Below are 18,783 nucleotides of genomic sequence, written 5' to 3'. Positions count from 1 at the left end.
TGCAGGGCAATTGTTGAAGAAAACCTGCTAGAGGCTTCAAAATGCCTGCACCTGGGGTTGAGGTTCACCTTTCAGCAGGACAACAAACCTAACAATACAGCTGCAACTCACTAGTTTAGATTAAAGCATGGTGTTTAGCATGAAAAATTGGTAAGGATGGCCTAGTCAAAGTCCAGACCTAAATTCAACTGAGACTATGTGAAAATTTAAGTTTCTAGATTGTCTCCATTAAATCTGACTGAGCTTGAACTATTTTGCAAAGAATGGACAAAAACCTCAGCTCAGATGTATAAAGTTGGTGGAGACATACCTCAATAGACCTGCAGTTGTAATTGCAAGGAGTGGTTATTTGTCAGAAATTTTCAAAACCATGTCAAATTTTCTTTCCACTTTACAACTCTGTACTGCTTTATGTTTGTCTGCCACATAAAATCTAAATGTGAGAAAGTTTAATGGGCTGTGAATGTGTCTGCTAAGCACCGCTCTTTATTATGACTCTAAAACTGTTACCTTTGTCCTTTGCTTTTTAATAGATTCAACTAAAGAAATGGGAACAAATAGTTTAGTTTAGACAGGCTGATGGTAACAAATTCCGTATTCACTTTGTTTAGTAGTTTTCATATAAATGACGCCCTGGGCTCCCCTCAACCACTTTTAATGCAGCAAGCAGGGGACACCTATCTGTCTCTCTCTGTGTTTGGTAAGGCACTAAGCTGAAAATGATCTAAAAGTGTCGAAGTCCAAAAAAAAAGAAGCTTGAAGGGCCATTTATGAGCTTGAGACTTAAAAAGAAAAGTTTGGCTGCTTGAGGATACAATATAAGGAAACAAGGGATGACCTGAATCTTTTGCAAATCAGTTCCTTTTTGCCAGAAACAAATGGATAGTGAGGGCCACACCAAGTTTGGGGAGCACCTCCTTGGACATTGGACCTCCCCTTTTCCTCCTCCTCCTTCTCCTCTCTGTAATAAGTCACAGCTCACGGAGCGCAGCGGCTGCTGGAGAGCTGACAGAGGCAGCAGCAGTTAAAGGGACACCAGAAAAACCCTTCACTGAAAACTCCAATAGAGTAAAGGCAATAAAACCGAGCCAACTCTGCAGGACCATTGCCCGATCAGCGGTCAAAGTCAAAAAGAGAAGCAGAGGGAAGACGGAGCGCCAGTCCGTCTGCCCTCCTCAGCACCGCACAGAGGAGACAGGCAGGGGAGGAAAGATTCCCCGCAACGCAGTGAGAGCCCCGGATGAGGAGAAGAGGAGAGCGGAGGGCATCGGATAGCTAACAACGACTAGTAAGTGGAGATTTGTTGAATTGTGGGAATATAACTTTTTCTGAAAGAGGGTTGGATCACCAGGAAACATCTCATTAACATGGTGTAGAGGATGCAGGTACATTCAATTGGATCCATTGTTTGTATCTCAAATCACTTCAAAATGCTTACATGTCCGCCTAAAACTTTACATAAAACATTTCTAAGGAAATCTTAATTTGTACTCCACCGCCGGTGTGAATGCTGCAGGTTCCTTTAACAATGTAGGAAAAAATATTTGAGTGGTTCCTTTCCTGAGTTAGACAAGTCTTTAATTGTGATTTGTTCATTGCGATGAACAAAAAAATCCAAAATTATAATAATGAAAAATGTATCTCTAATATGTCAATACTGTAAACTGTAGGAAGCTGGAGTTTCTTAAACATAGCACCTGATGAAATTGCAAAGTTTAAATGGGTGTGAAATCCTAACAAAGTATTTCTGAAGAACTAAATGTTTAGGAAGAGTCGAAGGAACTGATTTATTTATTTAATGCTAATAAAGTCATGTGTCTTTTCCAGGTCAGATTCTTAACAACTCTTATAAATGTTGTAAAGGACCACTGAGGTACTCATCAGACTGAAAAGTGAAAAGTTTAGATAAATCTTTAGAGAATAATTTTTTTCCACTCCAGATTATGAAACTGGATTTTTTTTATACTAAGTAATATCATGTTCAATTTAAACCATGTGTTATAAGCTGTTAAACCAACAATCTCATTCTAAATCAGTGCAGTAGCATGAAGATTGTGTATTCGGCGAATATTTATTGGTCTGAGGATATTTAAAAATATGCCAAGTCACTAACATAGTGATCCTTGGATGGATCCCTGTGGAATCCCACTAAGCAATCTGGCTGTATTGTCAGGGTTTGTGTAGCGGAGGACCCCGGAATGCAGACAGGCAGGCAGCATGATGGTAAGTAAAAGATTTAATCTTAGAAAAACAAAAACTCACTCACAAGAGGAGGCAGGAACAAAACAATAAACAGGCAGGCAAGACAGGCATGGCATGATCCGTAATGTTTCCGCAAGGAGTGAACAGAACTGATGTGTATATATGGAGCATGAACCAGGTAAAACGAGGGGACTGATTTGCTTAGTGCAGGTGGACTGAATAAAGTTAATTGACAACAGACAGAAGAGAACAAAACGTGACTGGAGCAAAACAGAAATTCAAGGATACAAACTAATAGAAACATTACGAGAAAAACATGAAACTAAAGCATAACCAGATCCAAAGCCTAACTTTACAAAACATGAACTAGAAGACAAAAACTAAAAACAGTCAGTCAGTCATTTTCTATACCACTTCTTCCATAGTGGGTTGTTGGGGAGCTGGTGCCTATCTCCAGCAGTCCGTGGGCAGGAGGCGGGGTACACCCTGGACAGGTCGCCAGTCCATCGCAGAAAAACTAAAACATGACCAGGAAAATAATAAACAAAAGCATGATTCAAAACCTATCAAGAAATAATAATAAAAACCCGAAAACAACCACAAATCATGACATGTATAAGGGTTACAACCTTTTACACAAACTTTTTTCTGTCAAATACACTTTTATATAACCAAACTGATGCGCTCCTTCAGGTTTATTCGCATTTTAATCCAAATACTCTCATCATCACCCAAAACATGGATATATATTTTTTTTAATTAACTTTATCAAAGAGAAAGAAACCATTAGACAACATGTGAGTAAGTGATAAAATTGATGATGCAAAATTAGTGTAAAAAGAGCAAAATATATTTAATAAATAAGTAAATAAATTAAATTATAATATTTTTTTCTCCTGACAGTGGCAGCTCCAGACTTATTGGATCCAAAATTAACCGCTTATAACACAAAGCCTCGACTCTCCTTCTCCACAAAGACGATCACACTGACTTCCCAGGATGAAAGTCAGGTAAGCTATCAGAAGAAAGAAAGAAAAACAAATAATCCAGCTAAAAGTAATTTAAAAAGTTCTTTAAAATGGACATTTGGACACATCCTGTGTGCATGTGCGTTGATTTAATAGCAGGCAGTGGCCACAGTGATGAAGTGGAAGACGGTCACGGCAATCTTTCTCTTAGTGGTTCTGTATCTGGTGATAGGAGCAGTAGTCTTCAGATCCCTGGAGCAGCCTCATGAGAGGTGGGTATTTATCTTCACTTTCTGTAACTATTACTCCTCATACCTAAGTCATCTTGCCTATTTTCATTGGCCATTTTCTCTGAGCTGTAAAAGCACATGCTAAGTTCATTCTATGACTCTGAGCAGGTGTTAGATATATCAACATCCCATGCAAGGTTCACAAAATCTATAAGTTTGTCTTTGATGGTGTAGAAAACGATGCCCAACTCCAACCCTCAAGAGCTACTATCCTGCAACTATTACATGCATTCCTTCTCCACCACACCTAAATCAAATGGCTAATTCCCTCATCAGCTCTGCAGAGGCCTGCTAATGAGCAATTCATTAGATTCAAGTGTGTTGAAAAGGAGACATATTTAAAAGTTGCAGGATAGTAGCTCTCAAGGACTGGACTTGGACACCCCTGGTAGAACCACGTGAAACTGTTACTGTGGAGCTCCAGGCTTATATCTACTGAAGGAATGCTTCCTCCTGCTCATGGTTGCCCATGCTGCCTCTCCATGTGTTTAAAATCAAACAGGAAAATACTTAAGAAGTGTTTTAAAGTCCACTATATGCTTAGAAAGATATCCAGCTAACTGGTTTCAATTTGTGACTTCAAAAAGAAACAAATTTATCTGCACATTAAAATAAAGGTGTTACATTAAATGTTATTTACTGTTAGATGTTATGGGTGCATCGCTGTTGTTAGGCCCAACATTTCTGTTGGTCTGAACTGTGTCACTATAGTGGTTCTTACAGACTTTGAGCCAAATCTGCCCTTGTTCTATTTTAAAAGACTTGGTTATTTATTTATTCATTTTACAACAAACCCAGTTAGTCTTATAAAATATCTTTTTTAAAAGATCAAGCTCTTTTTTTTAACAAAATATAAAGACAAAAACTACATTCTTCACTCTTTCAGTGCCCAGCGTTTGGCCATCCTGTCCCAGAAGCTGGAGTTCCTGTCCCAACACTCCTGTGTCAACCAGAGCCAACTGGAGAAGCTGGTTCAGGTGAGTCTGATCTTAACCATAAAGTACAACCAGGAACAAAAATCCTCACATACTATAGCATATATTAATAATCCAGATTCCCCCTCTAAGCTGTTCCCCAGAAACATGAATTTATACAACAAGGATAAAAGTGATTTTCAAAAGCCTCCCTAAATAGGCTGCATATGCATGAGTTTAAAGTAGTAGGAGCAGCTTGAGGTATGTTGGAGATTTTAGGCGTGTTTGACCTATGTATGAAATTTTATCTATTGCAAAAAAAAAGTTTTTTTTTGTTACACAAAGCAAATTTCATTTCTAAGTTTGTCATTTTTTTTACACCTTTTACCATTTTACGAGGTAACTAAACTACTTTTTTTGAATTCGGAAGATCACGTTCAGCTTGAAAAAGATAAACGAAGACTCCAATAAAGTTAACTAGGATAAAATAGGAAAAGGTATGTTTTTGTGGTTTCTCCAGTAGTGACACTACTGACATGATAATAAGAGGAACTCTACTTTAATGTTGATTTTTTTTGCTTAGTTGAACTGGGGTCTTAACTTTATTGTGCTCCCTTGATTTGGATATATGTCACTGATAGACTCATCTGGAGTTAGGACATGAACAGTCTTCCTCCTGCTGCGAAGTGCAATTTTATTACATTAGTGACACACACATGACACTAACATCATAACTGAAGGAAACCAATGCTGTTATCAATCTGCCACCCAGTGTAGTCCAACCTCAAACTGGTTTTTAGCTGGATGAAAACCTCCTTTTTGGCTTCTTGCTGATTTGCAAGAAACTCTGAGCAGAAGTTGTCACAAAAATATATTTAAGCCTAATGTATTTGGTCACATTTTTATATCTTGAGCCTGATGCAGCATGAGCTTAAAATCTACACTGTATTTCCACAGGAGCAAATGTTTTAAAGGACATGATGTGATTTGCAATGTTCTTCATAAACATTTTTTCCCCATATTGTCCAAATAAAATTACAAATATGTGTTTTGTGGGAATTAATGTGATAGGCCAAAGCAACGTAGTAGATCATTGTGAAGTTGAAGCACAGTTATACATGCTTTTCATTATTTTTAACAAACAAAAAGGCTGGCATGCATTTGTTTTCAGTTCTAAATCTGGGAGATTCCTTTTTCAGTTAAGAGCCACTTTTTACTGCAAATGAATCTGCAAGTCTTTTGGGGTTCGTCTCTAACAGCTTTGCACATTTAAGGAATAAAACAAATGCATGCCACAATTTTCAGATTGTCACAAATATGCTGTACTTGGTGCTGGTATATCACAGTTCATAAAGTTGGGACCCATTGTACTAGAAGTGTTTGAGACTTGAGATCGTCCTCAGAAATTCCAATAATGGGTAAAAGCTGGACTTTGTTCCATTGTTATTTTGTGGGACAGAAGGTCACTGGTATACCACATAAAATCCTAATAAAATACGCAGCTCACGGTTTTAATGTGACAAAATGTTAAAGGATTATGAACACATTTGTAAGGCACTGTATTAGTGATAAATATAACTTCATTTTACTCAAAATATTCAGGAGGCTTCAAGGAGAGTGATGTTGTGCAATTGCCTTTGATAAATCAAGGCACTGGAAAGTTATAGGAATGAAGATTAAAGAGCTGTGATGCATGTCTTTCAATTCAGGTTTATCCAGGAGCAGGTTTTGGTGAATTAGTAAGGTGAAATAATAAAAATTATCAGAACATAACCATGTCGTTCAAAGTAAAACATAACTGGGTCATAAAACATGGCACAAGCAGGAGTCTTTAGTTGAACCAATCCACACATTTCAAAGATTTGACATGAAGGGTCAAAAAAAAACAACCTTCAGCACCATGGACAGCTCCAGCTCCACAGGCATGGAAAGACAAACAGCTGAGCCACAGAAAGTGTCTCTGTTGTGAGCTCCACCACTGTTGTCAGTCCCAAAATCACATGACTCTATATCTGTCAAATACTTTACAGCAGTATGAAAGTTGCAAAACTTGTTTTTTTTTTTTTTTTGAGTCTTATGCAGTGTCTTCCTTCTCCAGCAAGTTGTGGCTGCTGTCCGATCTGGGGTGAGCCCTGCAGGAGCATTGACCAATCAGAGCAGCCTGTGGGACCTGTGTTCTGCTTTCTTCTTTGCTGGAACTGTCATCACCACCATTGGTAGGAAAGAAAACACACAAATACACCGAACAAATATGTTATTGTGTGTTTATGTGATGCACAAACAAAAAGTGTATGAATGTAAAATGGAAGGAAATGGTACCTGGTTTGAAAGATTTTCACCGGAAAGAACAGAAGCTTTAGTCAAGGACGCAGGTTGTGCTCTCCACAGATTTGGACTTTGTGGGGGAGTGGCATGAAAAAATCCCATTTAATGTTTGCCACAAGCCATGTAGGGGATGCAGCAAATATGTGGAAGAAGGTACTCTGGTCAGATGGGACCAAAGCTAAACTTTTTGTCTTTGATGTGGCAGAGAACTAACACGCACGTAACACAAAGCACACTCTCCCTATATAGTAAAACATGGCGGTGGCAGAGTCATGGTGTGGGGATACGTTTCTTCTGCAGGGACAGAGATGTATGGAGATAAATATAGGGCAATCCTGGAACAAAACCTGTAAAAGACTGTAAAAGTTATGTTCCTTCCACTTCGGAATTACAGCCCCAAAGGCTTGATATACAGACATTTAGAAATTGTCTAAAATTAATGCCATTAGTAGGTTTTGCATCAATAAGCTTCCAAAGGTCTTAGAGGAGCTCTTTGCCTTTACCCATTATGAGATGCTTCTTGTTCAAAACCTTAGTTTCAAACTTAATGTATATACACATTTGCTGTGATTTATGTTTACATAAATGTTTATGTTCACATAAACAGTCACAGAACTCCCCCTTTTGATCAAAACGTTGCACCAATCAGTAGTCTAGGATATAGACCATATGTTACACTATGAGTTGTAGGAAAATTATACTGTAATACTGGGTTAGGTAAAACATTTGTTCATGTAGCAGCCTCTATGATTCAAATCCTTGATCATACATTTCTCCCTGATAGTTTTTCATTCTGCCCTGCAGGTTTTGGGAACATCTCTCCCCACACAGAAGGAGGAAGAATATTCTGCATCGTCTATGCTCTGCTGGGAATACCCCTGTTTGGTTTCCTCTTGGCGGGTGTAGGTGATCAGCTCGGTACCATCTTTGGAAAGGGAATAGCTAGAGTGGAAAAAATGTTTGTGGTGAGTCTGCTTACTGATTCACAGGCACAGTTGGACAGAGGCAGATATTTTATTTTAAATCATCTCCATCACTGCATATTTACAAGAAACATCTTTGATTGTTCAAAATGGTTCAAAAGGACAGAAATCCCTACAGACTGAACCTCTTAATAGATAGTGACATAATTTATTAAAGTAACAAAGAGACAGCAGGAACTTTACCATCTAGGGTGATTGTGATGAATAAACTTCTAAATGAATATTTAACTCTTTCATCTTCTTGGTCATTAAAATGCAGATGGTGTTAATGAGATTTCTGAATTAATTACTGAGTATAGATTGTTTCAAAGAAGAGACAGAAACTGAGGTGCTTAGCCTGTTCTACTAAAACAACAGATCCAAGCAAAGATCTCCAGAACTCACAGAGGTGGTTATCGGCTTTTCAAAGTATCCAACATATTAGCTTCACGGAAAGGAACAGAAATCTGAACACAGATATGTTGTTCAGAACAATTTGCTCCTTTCACTGCTCTCATGTTTCCTGAGGGATCCATTATTGAGAACTATGATTGAGACTGAAACCAAGCACAAGTTCAATTATGTGTTGTCTAAACCCTTATAAATCTATTGATTGTACCAGAATGGCTTTTTTATTTTTACAAACCCAAAGGATCTGTTTATGGAGCAATAAAATTACTTTGGACCCTGTCAGAAAGGTTAAAGGTTTCACCTCTAAAGCAGATTCTCTTCAGCTGGATCATTCGTCAAGAAAGTCTTAATTTCCACATCTACACTGCTGTTTTTATTGCTTTTGTTGCTAAAATTATTCTCTCACCGACCCAAATCATTGAAGTCTGGTGATCCAATTCCTACCAAGGCCACAGGCGTCTAAAATCCAGCACCTGAAAACGCAGCCTGCTTCTACAAATATTTGTCAAAGAATGGGCCACTCTCAGGAGTTCAGTGAATTTCAGTGTGGTACCATGATAGGATCCCTCCTGTCCAATAAGTCCAGTCATGAAAATTTCTCCCTTCTAAATATTCCACAGCCAGCTGTTAGAGGGATTATAACAAGGTGGAACCTAGTGGGAACAACAGCAGCTCAGCTATGAAGTGGTAGGCTACATAAAATCACAGAGCTGGGTCAGAGGATGCTCAGGCAACAAGTGAGCAGATGTGTCCAACTCAGTCATTAGCTACAGACTTTTGAATTATATCTCAAGAAGAATACAAGAATACAGTTTCATGGAATGGGTTCCCGTGGCCAAACAACTGCATCCAGGCCTTAAAGCGGTTGTCCGAAACTCTTAATTGTTAAAATAATTTAAGACATTTTTTAATTTTACTATCAGATTGTGTTCTATGATGTAAAGTAGGTGATCTGTGATAATTATTATCTTACAGTAGTCCCTCCACTGCCCTCCACAAGCCACAATATCCCAGCTTCACTGGAAGTGGAGCTGCACCAAGTGCAATGTCAAGCATCGGATGAAGTGGTTTAAAGCTCGCCGCTACTGTATGTGTCTGCACATAGTCTGGACCTCAACCTCATAGAACATCTTTAGACCAGAAACTGCAAGCCAGGCCTTCTTAACACGACCGTAAACTTTGTGGAAACCCTTCCCAGAGAAGCAGAAACCGTTATAGCTGTAAAGGCTGGGCTGATATCATATTAAACCCTAAGGATTTAAAACGTGGTGTCCCTAAAGTCCACATGCGTTTTTTGTTCTTTATCTCAGATGCAGAGTTGGCCAAGAAAATGTATCCAACTACAGTTTAATAGAAGTCTTACAGAGGTATCCAAAAACAAAGACTTGTTTTTGGATACCTCCAAAAACAAGTCAGCTGTAGCATTGGTGAACAACATTGATTGTTCTCCACAGATTTAGGTTTCAGATAAGGCTACTGACATTTGCTGGCAATCAGTTAAACATATGCACGTTTATGCTACTTACTCTCTTCACTGCTGTGAAAACAATGAGGATAAACATTTGTCACACTCTGCTTCTGCATTCTGGCTTGGTTTCTTGGAAAAACATGATGACACTTTGTTTTGTTGTCCTTTACTGATTCTTTATGCATCTGAGAATAAGTAGCAGGAAAAAGTAACTATTTAGAGCTGTATAAGAAAGGTTAAGGTAAAGTTGGTTCTGTTGGAAGGCCAGCACAAAAATAACTAAACACTTTTAACACAAAGAAAATAAAATAAAATAATATAAAGTTTGTTTGACTAATCATCAAAGAAAAATAAAACAGACTGAAAAACAAGGCCAGAACCAAAAGTCTTTATCATTTCAGCATAGATGGTATTGTATTATCATCAGCAGCATGTAATCTATTTATGTCTGGTGATGTAGACAATCCACCAGTGTCCCTGAGCAGCTAAATAGGCCTCTGTTGTTCCTTTTCTCCCTGCAGAACTGGGCTATCGGTCAGACCAAGATCCGAGTCATATCCACGCTACTTTTTGTGCTGTTTGGCTGCCTGCTCTTCGTGGCACTCCCGGCAGCAATCTTTAAACACATCGAGGGCTGGTCTGCACTCGAGTCCCTGTACTTTGTGGTCATCACCCTGACTACCATTGGGTTTGGAGACTTTGTGGCAGGTGAATCATTGCCAAAGTCTCTTTAAACCTGAACGTTTCTCTGCCTCATCATAGCGGGCTTGACCAGTATCTCTCTGTGTCCAGGTGGGTCAGACATAGAGTACCTGGACTATTATAAACCATTGGTATGGTTCTGGATTCTGGTGGGGCTGGCCTACTTTGCTGCAATCCTCAGCATGATAGGAGACTGGCTCAGAGCAATCTCTAGGAGGACAAAAGAAGAGGTATTAAACTCAACTCAACTCATTTACTGGCTTTTTTTATATTCTTTACTTTGCATAAAGGCCCTTGCAAAAGTGTTCAAATTCAATGAATTTCTTCTTCATTTTGTTACATTACAGCCACATCATTCAGTGTATTTCATAGCCATCTTAGGTGACAGACCAACACAAAGTAGTGAATCATTGTGGAGCAATAATGATGCATGGTTTTAAAAAGATTTTACAAATAAAAATAAAAAAGTACCATGCATTTGCATTTAGCCTCCTTTTCTCGAATGCCCCTTAATACTGTAAAATACAATGAATTAGATGGCCTGTGGAAGTTGCCTGCTTAGTAAATAGGCCGCCTTAGTTTAATTTAATCTCAGTAAAAATTTAGAGAAGTAGCCAAATTGCCCGAGGTATCTCTGGAAGAGCAGCAGAGGTTCACAGCTCAGGTGGGACCATCAATTGAAAGGTCAACTCTTAGGCACGAACCTCACAAATTTAGCCTTCATGGAAAAGTGGCAAAAAGAACGCTAATGCTAAAAGCTGCAGTGTGCCACAAAACATGTAGGAGATGCAGAAAACATGGGGAAGAAGGTGCTGTGGTCAGATGAGACAACATGCAAAGCGCCATGTGAGGAGCAAAACACACTCCCGAGCACACCATTCCTACTATTAAACATGATGGTGGCAGTATCATGCTAAAGGGACACTTTTCGTCAGCAGTGACAGGGCAGCTGACTATTTGACGGAAATATGGATAGAGGTTAATGAAGGGTAATCCTGGAAAACAAAATCTGAATAAATGTAACATGTATGAATACTTTTGTAGGTAATTGTGTCTGTCTACTTTTCCCTTCTCTGAAGTGACACATTAACTATAAAAGCATCTGTGTTACAGTGACATATCCCAACATCAACCTATGGCCTCTGCTTAATTTCGTTTCAATGACGTGACTCTTCTCAAATCTAATCTGCTGTCTGCCAGACAAATGCACGAACACAGATGATATTAAGATCAACTCCACAGGGACAAATACATAATTTGGGCATAATGTAGCACAGTACCTGTTAAAAAAACTATTATTGAATTGCTCCAATGCTAAACATGGCAAATCGCATTGAAATTAGTTTGACATATGCTTAAAGAAACATCTGGAAGTCTTTAGCCCTTCAATAACAAAAGCCCTGAGGTTCAGAGGTTCAGAAAGATGGAGCTGTTCCCATTTAATAACTAGATTTTACTCACAGGCATGAATGAAGATCTAGGAAGGCCTTTCAGCAACTAAGTCGTATAAACTGGCTTTATTGAACATTAGATTTCTGTCAGAAAAATCATTTTTAATCAATGACTTCATTACTGACCACAATCTTGATTTTATGTTTTTAACAGAAACATGGTTACATGAATTTAATGAAGCTCCCATTCTGATAGAGTCGACGCCTACGAACTACAATTTTTGTTTAAAGATTTATTAGAGTGTAAAAAAGTATTTCTGGGCAAATCTGACTCTTTTGAATATTTGGCTCTCCGGGTAAAGAGCCCGGTCCGAAACATGTTCTTGAATATTTACAGGCCTGATTTTAATGAGCTTTTATCTGTGACATGTGTTGATTATGACTGTTTAATTATTGTGGGAGACTTCAACATTCACATGGACAATCCTGAAGACAGAAGTACAATAGATTTATGTGACACTCTTAGAAATTTTGGTTTGACTCAACATGTTAAATAGCAAACGCACAAACAGGGACATATTTTGGACTTGATCATCAGTAAGGGTCCAAACATTTCCAAGGTGTCTGTAACTGATGTTGCCCTATCTGACCACTTTTCTGTTATTTTTGAAAGCATCATCAGTAATGACTCAGTTTGCCAAAGAGACATGATCAGAAAACGCATCTTTAAGGACGGTGCTGCTGAAACCTTTAACCAGATTTACTCTTCTACCTCCACTTTGCCCTGTAACACTGTAGATGAGCTGGTAGATAACTTTCATTCAAAAATCTCAGACATCATTGATTCAATTGCTCCAATTAAAATGAAAGTCGTTTCTGGGAAGAAAATGTCTCCATGGAGAAGTGCTCCACCAGTCAGAAGTGAAAAAAAGGAGTGTCGAAAAGCTGAACGCAGGTGGCAAAAGACTGGACTCCAGGTTCACTATATTATCTATAAAGAGAGACTATACAGATATAACCTACAACTGAAAAATGCAAGGGAATCCTTTTCTGAGATTATCAGCAAAAACATTAACAATGCTCGTGCATTATTTGCCACGGTCGACAGGTTGACAAACCCTCCTGTAACTGTAGCATCTGAACTCCACTCTACCAGGACCTGCAATGAATTTGCTAAATTTTTTACTGAAAAAACCCAAAAGATCAGAGAGGCAGTCAGCAGATCCACATCAACTCCAGTACCAAAGTTGTCTCCAACTAGAACCGATTTTGACAAAATTTCTCAATTTCACCAAATAAACTCCAAAATCTTAGAAGAAATCGTATAGCAACTAAGCTCTTCTTCCGTCTCGATCTTTACCCACAGCTTTCCTTAAGAAAGCTTTGCCTGTCATAACATCTGATTTAACTCAAATAATAAACACGTCCCTTTTGTCGGGTGTTTTCCCCAGGCCCTGAAAACAGCAATTATCAAATCTCTATTGAAAAAGAGCAACTTGACAAGCTGCTACAGAACTACAGGCCTCTATTAAACCTCCCCTTCATCAGTAAGATTACTGAAAAAGCTGTGTTTCAGCAGTTGAACAACTTCCTAACAACGACCAACTGCTTCCAGCCAGGCTTCCTGCTCACCACAGTACAGAGACTGCTCTTGTCAAGGTGTTCAATGACATCCGTATAAATGCAGACTGCGGAAGAACCACAGTGCTGGTATTATTGGACCTTAGTGCAGCATTCGACACAGTTGATCACTCCATTTTATTAGAGTGCCAGGAAAACTGGGTCGGCCTTTCTGGTACACCACTCAACTGGTTTAAATCCTACTTGAAGGACAGGGACTTTTTTGTGTCAGTAGGTAACTTTATATCAGAGACCACAAAAATCACATATGGCATTCCCCAAGGGTCCATCTTAGGGTCCCTCCTATTCAATATCTACATGCTCCCCCTAACTCAGATTTTAATAAACAACAACACAAGTTATCATAACTATGCAGACGACACACAGCTATATGTTACGATGTCACCAGGTGACCATGAACCCATTCAAGAGCTGGGTAAATGCTTAGAAGAAATCAATGCATGGATGGGCCTAAATTTTCTTCAGCTGAATCAAAACAAAACTGAAGTAATAATCTTTGGACCAAAGGAAGAGCGTTTAAAAGTTAGCACACATCTTCAGTTATTACAGCTAGAAACCACCAATCAGGCCTGGGTGTTGTGATGGATTCAGACCTGAACCTTCAAAGGCACATAAAGACAGTAACAAGGTCAGCCTTTTATCACCTAAAGAACATCTCCAGGATTAAAGGACTAATGTCTTAGCAGGACCTTGAAAAACTAATTCATGCGTTCATCTTTAGTAGAATTTATTAATGCAACAGTGTCTTCACAGGTCTGCCTAAAAAGTCGATCAGACAGCTGCAGTTGATCCAGAACGCTGCTGCCCGCGTCCTCACTAGAACTAAGAAAGTGGAGCACATCACCCCGGTTCTAAAGTCCCTACACTGGCTCCCTGTAACTCAGAGAATAGATTTTAAAATACTTCTGTTAGTCTATAAATCACTGAATGGCTTAGCACCAAAATACATTACAGACTTGTTGTCAGTGTATCAACCACCCAGACCTCTCAAGTCTTCTGGCTCAAATCTACTCTGCACACCCAGAACCAGAACCAAACATGGAGAAGCAGCTTTTAGTTCTTATGCTCCACTAATCTGGAATAAACTCCCAGAAAACTGTAAAATGCGGAAACCCTAAGTTGCTTTAATTCAAGATTAAAAACTTATTTGTTTAGAGTGGGCTTTGACTGTGTTATCACAACATTATTAGTTAAGTTTTCAGTCCAATTTTCCTTTTGTTTTCTTATCCATCATTCTATTCTCTTAATTTTTTTAATTACCTCTGTTGTTTGATTTTCTGTATCATGTAATGTTTTTCTTTATGTACAGCGCCTTGAGTGCCTTGTTGGTGAAAAGCTCTATATAAATAAATTTGACTTGACTTGACTTTCAGCTGCTCCTCAGCAGACAAACATCTTTTGAAGTTTCAGCGGAAAGGAGCACAATGACATGACAGACCGTCCCTGTCAGTTAAACATAACTAAACGATCTGTTCTGTGTGTTTACTCATGCTCCCCATGGCCTTTCATGCTGAAGTCCTGCTGTGAAACAACATCTTCTCACTAGCTGGTAAATGTGAGTTTCTGCTCTGTGAGTCGCTGTAATGAAGTCAGAAGTAAAAATATTAGAGTTGTACACATTTGTAGGGTTTTGTCTCACTGTAGCAGTTAAACCGATAGATTTGGAGAAGTTTTAAACTATGTTCTCATTTATTCATTTATTTAATGCCTGTTCCAATAGACATGACTAGCAGAGCTTATTCTTGCACAAATGGCGCCTGGGCGAGCCTCTTCTTCTGCCGCCCTGCACACAACCAAACACACACCCACTCCATCCAGGAGGTACATCCTCTGTGCAGAAGTGCTTATGCAGATACATTATTTTAATGCAATGAAGTTGACTTCCTGGACCAGTACCACTGTCACCCACGCTTCATTTTAAACACAAAATACACCAACCCTATGATGAGTGTATAAAAAAGACAGAGGACATTCCTAAGAGTGTTGGGAAACAACAAAAAGATACAAAACCATCCAAACTTGTTTTTAATTTGTTCTTAAACCTCTTAACCGTTTGGTCTTTCTCGGTTAAGTTTTAACTGTGAACAATGAATTAGAAACTAAATCAGAAATTACTGCTCATGATGAAGATTTTTTTATTTCTAAATATCAGATTTTACAAATTTGTAAGGAAAATAAGATTACACTAAAAAGTGTTTTAAAAGCTTAATGCAAAAAGCATCTGCTTATCCGTACACGCAACTACTTCTTACAATATTTCTGTTTGTGGAGCCTGAAAGTTGGATAATTGCAATTTTCACAGATTAAGAAGTATTTTAGTCTTTTGAAAGCAATCTGATAAGTAGAACATTAGAAATGATTAATTCTCACTAAAATACAAAAACCCATTTGGATGTTTCAGCTTTCTTCATGTCCCATGTGTTGTTCTTTGGTGAATAATCATCCACCCACAAAACAGTACACAAAAGCACAGCTAGCTGCTCCTCGGTGAAATAAATCTGCAGAGGTAATCCTCATGGCCATCTGATCCATCAGGAGTCATTCTCAGGTCTTCTTTTTATAAAAATATTTTAAGATTCAGTGCCTTGCAAAGTTATTCACATGCTATGAATCAGAAAAAGGTGGACCCAAGATTCAGCCAGACACAGTACTGAAAGTTTAAAAGGTTTATTCAGCCACAGGAAAACGTCACACAGGTAACACTCCACACAGCTTCCAGGAATCACTGATGCAGAAAGAGGGATTAGTGACTTGTAGTCTCTCCAGATTTTGCAGGGATCAGAAAAGCCACTAACCTGCTTTTGTCTTGCGTGGAACTTGAAACCCAGAGGGGAAACCTCAGTGGGCGGCAGGCAGTGATCTCCACAGCACAGGTAAGAAGTGACTCCAGGCTGAATAATCCGAGGGCTAGGCTGGCTCAATAATCCAAGGACAGAAACAGGGTCAACGATCGGAACAAGAGGCGTCAGGCAAGGGGCAAGCAGAGGCATAAACCAGATGCAGGAAACAAGGTCGACAACCAGAATCCAAATAGTCCGACAGGGAGCAGGCAGAGGCATAAATCCAAAAAGCAAGGCAAGGTCAAGAACAATGATCAGACAGGAAGGAATGCTGGATATCTACTCACACAATGGCTTTCAAAAATCTGGCACCGTCTGCTTGTCAGAGTCAGTATATATCAGGGAAGACACAGGTGCTTGGCATTCCACAGATTGCACTGCACTGCAGCAGCCACCAGGTGCATCTAATCTGCTGATTGTAGCCAGGGAGACAGGGTAGAGCAGACGTGTCAGAATCATAACATCACATCCCTTGTCAAGTTAGCACAATCATAAACAACATCCATTTTCAAGTTTTATTCCAGATTCTCAAAAGGATTTAGATCTTGACTTAGACTAGGCCATTCGAACAAATTAATATAGTTTGAATTAAACCATTAAATGTTAGCACTGGCTGTAAGTTTAGGGTCAAATAGTTTTTCCCTACACCATTGCTCTGCATTTAGCTGCATTACCCTTCCCATTAACTTTTCTGTTCCTGCTAAAGAAAATAATCCATGTAGCATGATGCTGCCACCACAATGTTTCACAGTGGTGAAGAGTTTTGTATGTAGACTTTGGTCTCACCAGACCAGAGAACCTTATTCGTGTTTGCTGTGTCCCCTGTATGCCCTGTTAGTCGAACTTCACGATGCTATTTTTTTCACTAATGTTCTCCAATAAATCTATGAGAACTTCACAGGGCCCACATAGGTTATTTAGGGGCATCAGAGTAAAGAGGATGGAATAAAAAATGGACATCATATTTTTCAGACAAACCATGTACAACTTTCGTTCCATTTTACAAATATGGACTACTTTGTGTTGGTTTGTTTCACAGACTTTGAATAAAATACTTTGAAGTTAGTGGTTGCAATCTGAAACAGTTTCAAGGGATTTGAATACTTGTGCAAGGCACTGCATCAAGATTATTTCCAAACATGAAAAGAGATGCAATAAGAGATAAACGAAGTTAGCATCTTTTAATCAAAAAGTGGAAAGCAGATCAGGTTGAACCTAACAGTTGAAATTTGTAAACATATGGCTCACGGTCCTGTCTCGGTCCGTCTCTTTCTCCCTGCAGGTTGGAGAGATCCGAGCACATGCTGCAGAGTGGACAGCCAACGTCTCTGCAGAGTTTAAAGAAACCCGTCGCCGTGTGAGCGTCGAGATTTACGACAAATTCCAGCGAGCAGCATCCATCAAACGCAAACTGTCCTCAGAGCTGGGATTCAGCTCGGCGCCTGAACTCACACTGCCCAAGAGGGCCATGTCGATTAACTTCAGCGATGAACGGGAGAGGTACGAGAAGGAGGCTGGACTGCAGGGCCTGACCACTCCACTAACCAGAACTGGTGGGTCACTCATGAACGGGCTGAATCCAAGGAGAGGAGACGTTTCAGTGACTGAACCCTTCAAGTAGAAAAGGATTCATCCAAGGCTGGCCTGAAGAGCAAACAGGACATGAGCTCATAGAGAGTAGATTTTACTGCAGACAACTCTCTGTTGTCTCCACCATAAAAAGTAGCTGCGGATTTGTGTTCAGCCATTAGCCACACTTGAAGGAGAACCGGACCAATGTTTATGTTTAACCATTAACACTTGAAAAAGCTTGAATTTGTCACACAGTTCCTGTCTTGTCTAAAACACTTTAATATTTTTAGCAATTGAAACATTAGATATAAGCTTTAACCTGAAGAACTGTCTTTTCGCACATCGCCTCAAATGAAAACCTTTCTGACAATTAAAATCTGTATTTTTATTTGACTGTTTTAATGAATGAATACTATATGTTCCTTGAACACGTTTGTGTGTAATTTTGTTCAACTAATTATCAAGCCCTAGAACATGCAAGTTAACTTCTGCAAGTTTGTCAGATCAGCAAATATGTTTCTAAGAAAGGTAACCGTTATTCTCTGTTTTATCACAAGTTTGTAATCTACTAAAACAATTTTAGCTAAACATTTAGTCTTTTTAAAATAAACCTGATCTTGAGTCACCCACCCATAAATCTTCCACCAAACTATTTAAATTTAGAGTATAAAGAACCGTGGATCTATGATCAACCTCGGGTATGAAGATTACCTTTACAGTGAGGTGCAAAAGTTTTATTTTACTTCTAACAAGCCAGCTGTTTTATGTGATTAAAGTAATCTGATAAATACTTCTCCATACTTCCTGATGGTCTTTAAGAGTTTTTACTAATTTTTAGCCTGTTCTGCAATGTCTGCTTAGAAAAACAAGTAGAGAAATTAAGGAGGATTTGGGCCTAGCTACAGCAGATGAACAATATCTGAATTTTACGTCTTTATGAAATAGGAAAGAAACCAGCAAAAGCCTGAAACAGGACCTGAGAGAAAATGAGAACGCCCAATTAAATATTCAGTTTTTCAAAAAGAACTAATAGGAATAAAAAGATAAATGTCAGTATAATCTCATTTTTATTTATCTCTGGAAAGAAAGTGGATTAA

At 38.9% G+C, this 18,783-nt stretch overlaps 1 protein-coding gene across 1 annotated transcript; it reads left to right on the top strand.

Annotated features, from left to right (window-relative positions):
• Positions 1-1,013: 1,013 nt before the first annotated feature.
• LOC124867359 (potassium channel subfamily K member 2-like) lies at positions 1,014-18,412 on the top strand. The gene is made up of 9 exons (XM_047363767.1): positions 1,014-1,288; positions 3,106-3,212; positions 3,327-3,442; positions 4,347-4,437; positions 6,473-6,590; positions 7,504-7,664; positions 10,062-10,248; positions 10,333-10,472; positions 17,397-18,412. Coding segments are annotated over exons 1-9 (1,260 nt in total). The 5' UTR covers positions 1,014-1,287; the 3' UTR covers positions 17,736-18,412.
• The last annotated feature ends 371 nt before the right edge of the window (positions 18,413-18,783 follow it).

Source organism: Girardinichthys multiradiatus, chromosome 4, assembly GCF_021462225.1.
Source record: "Girardinichthys multiradiatus isolate DD_20200921_A chromosome 4, DD_fGirMul_XY1, whole genome shotgun sequence".
Lineage (NCBI taxonomy): Eukaryota > Metazoa > Chordata > Actinopteri > Cyprinodontiformes > Goodeidae > Girardinichthys > Girardinichthys multiradiatus.
The sequence above is the reverse complement of the archived record's forward strand: the minus strand, read 5'-3'. Positions and strand labels throughout refer to the sequence as shown.

Coding starts and splice junctions, on each gene's coding strand:
- LOC124867359 (XM_047363767.1), top strand. Junction 4,438..6,472: donor AACTGGAGAAGCTGGTTCAG/GTGAGTCTGATC, acceptor TTCCTTCTCCAG/CAAGTTGTGGCTGCTGTCCG. Junction 7,665..10,061: donor GAGTGGAAAAAATGTTTGTG/GTGAGTCTGCTT, acceptor TTCTCCCTGCAG/AACTGGGCTATCGGTCAGAC.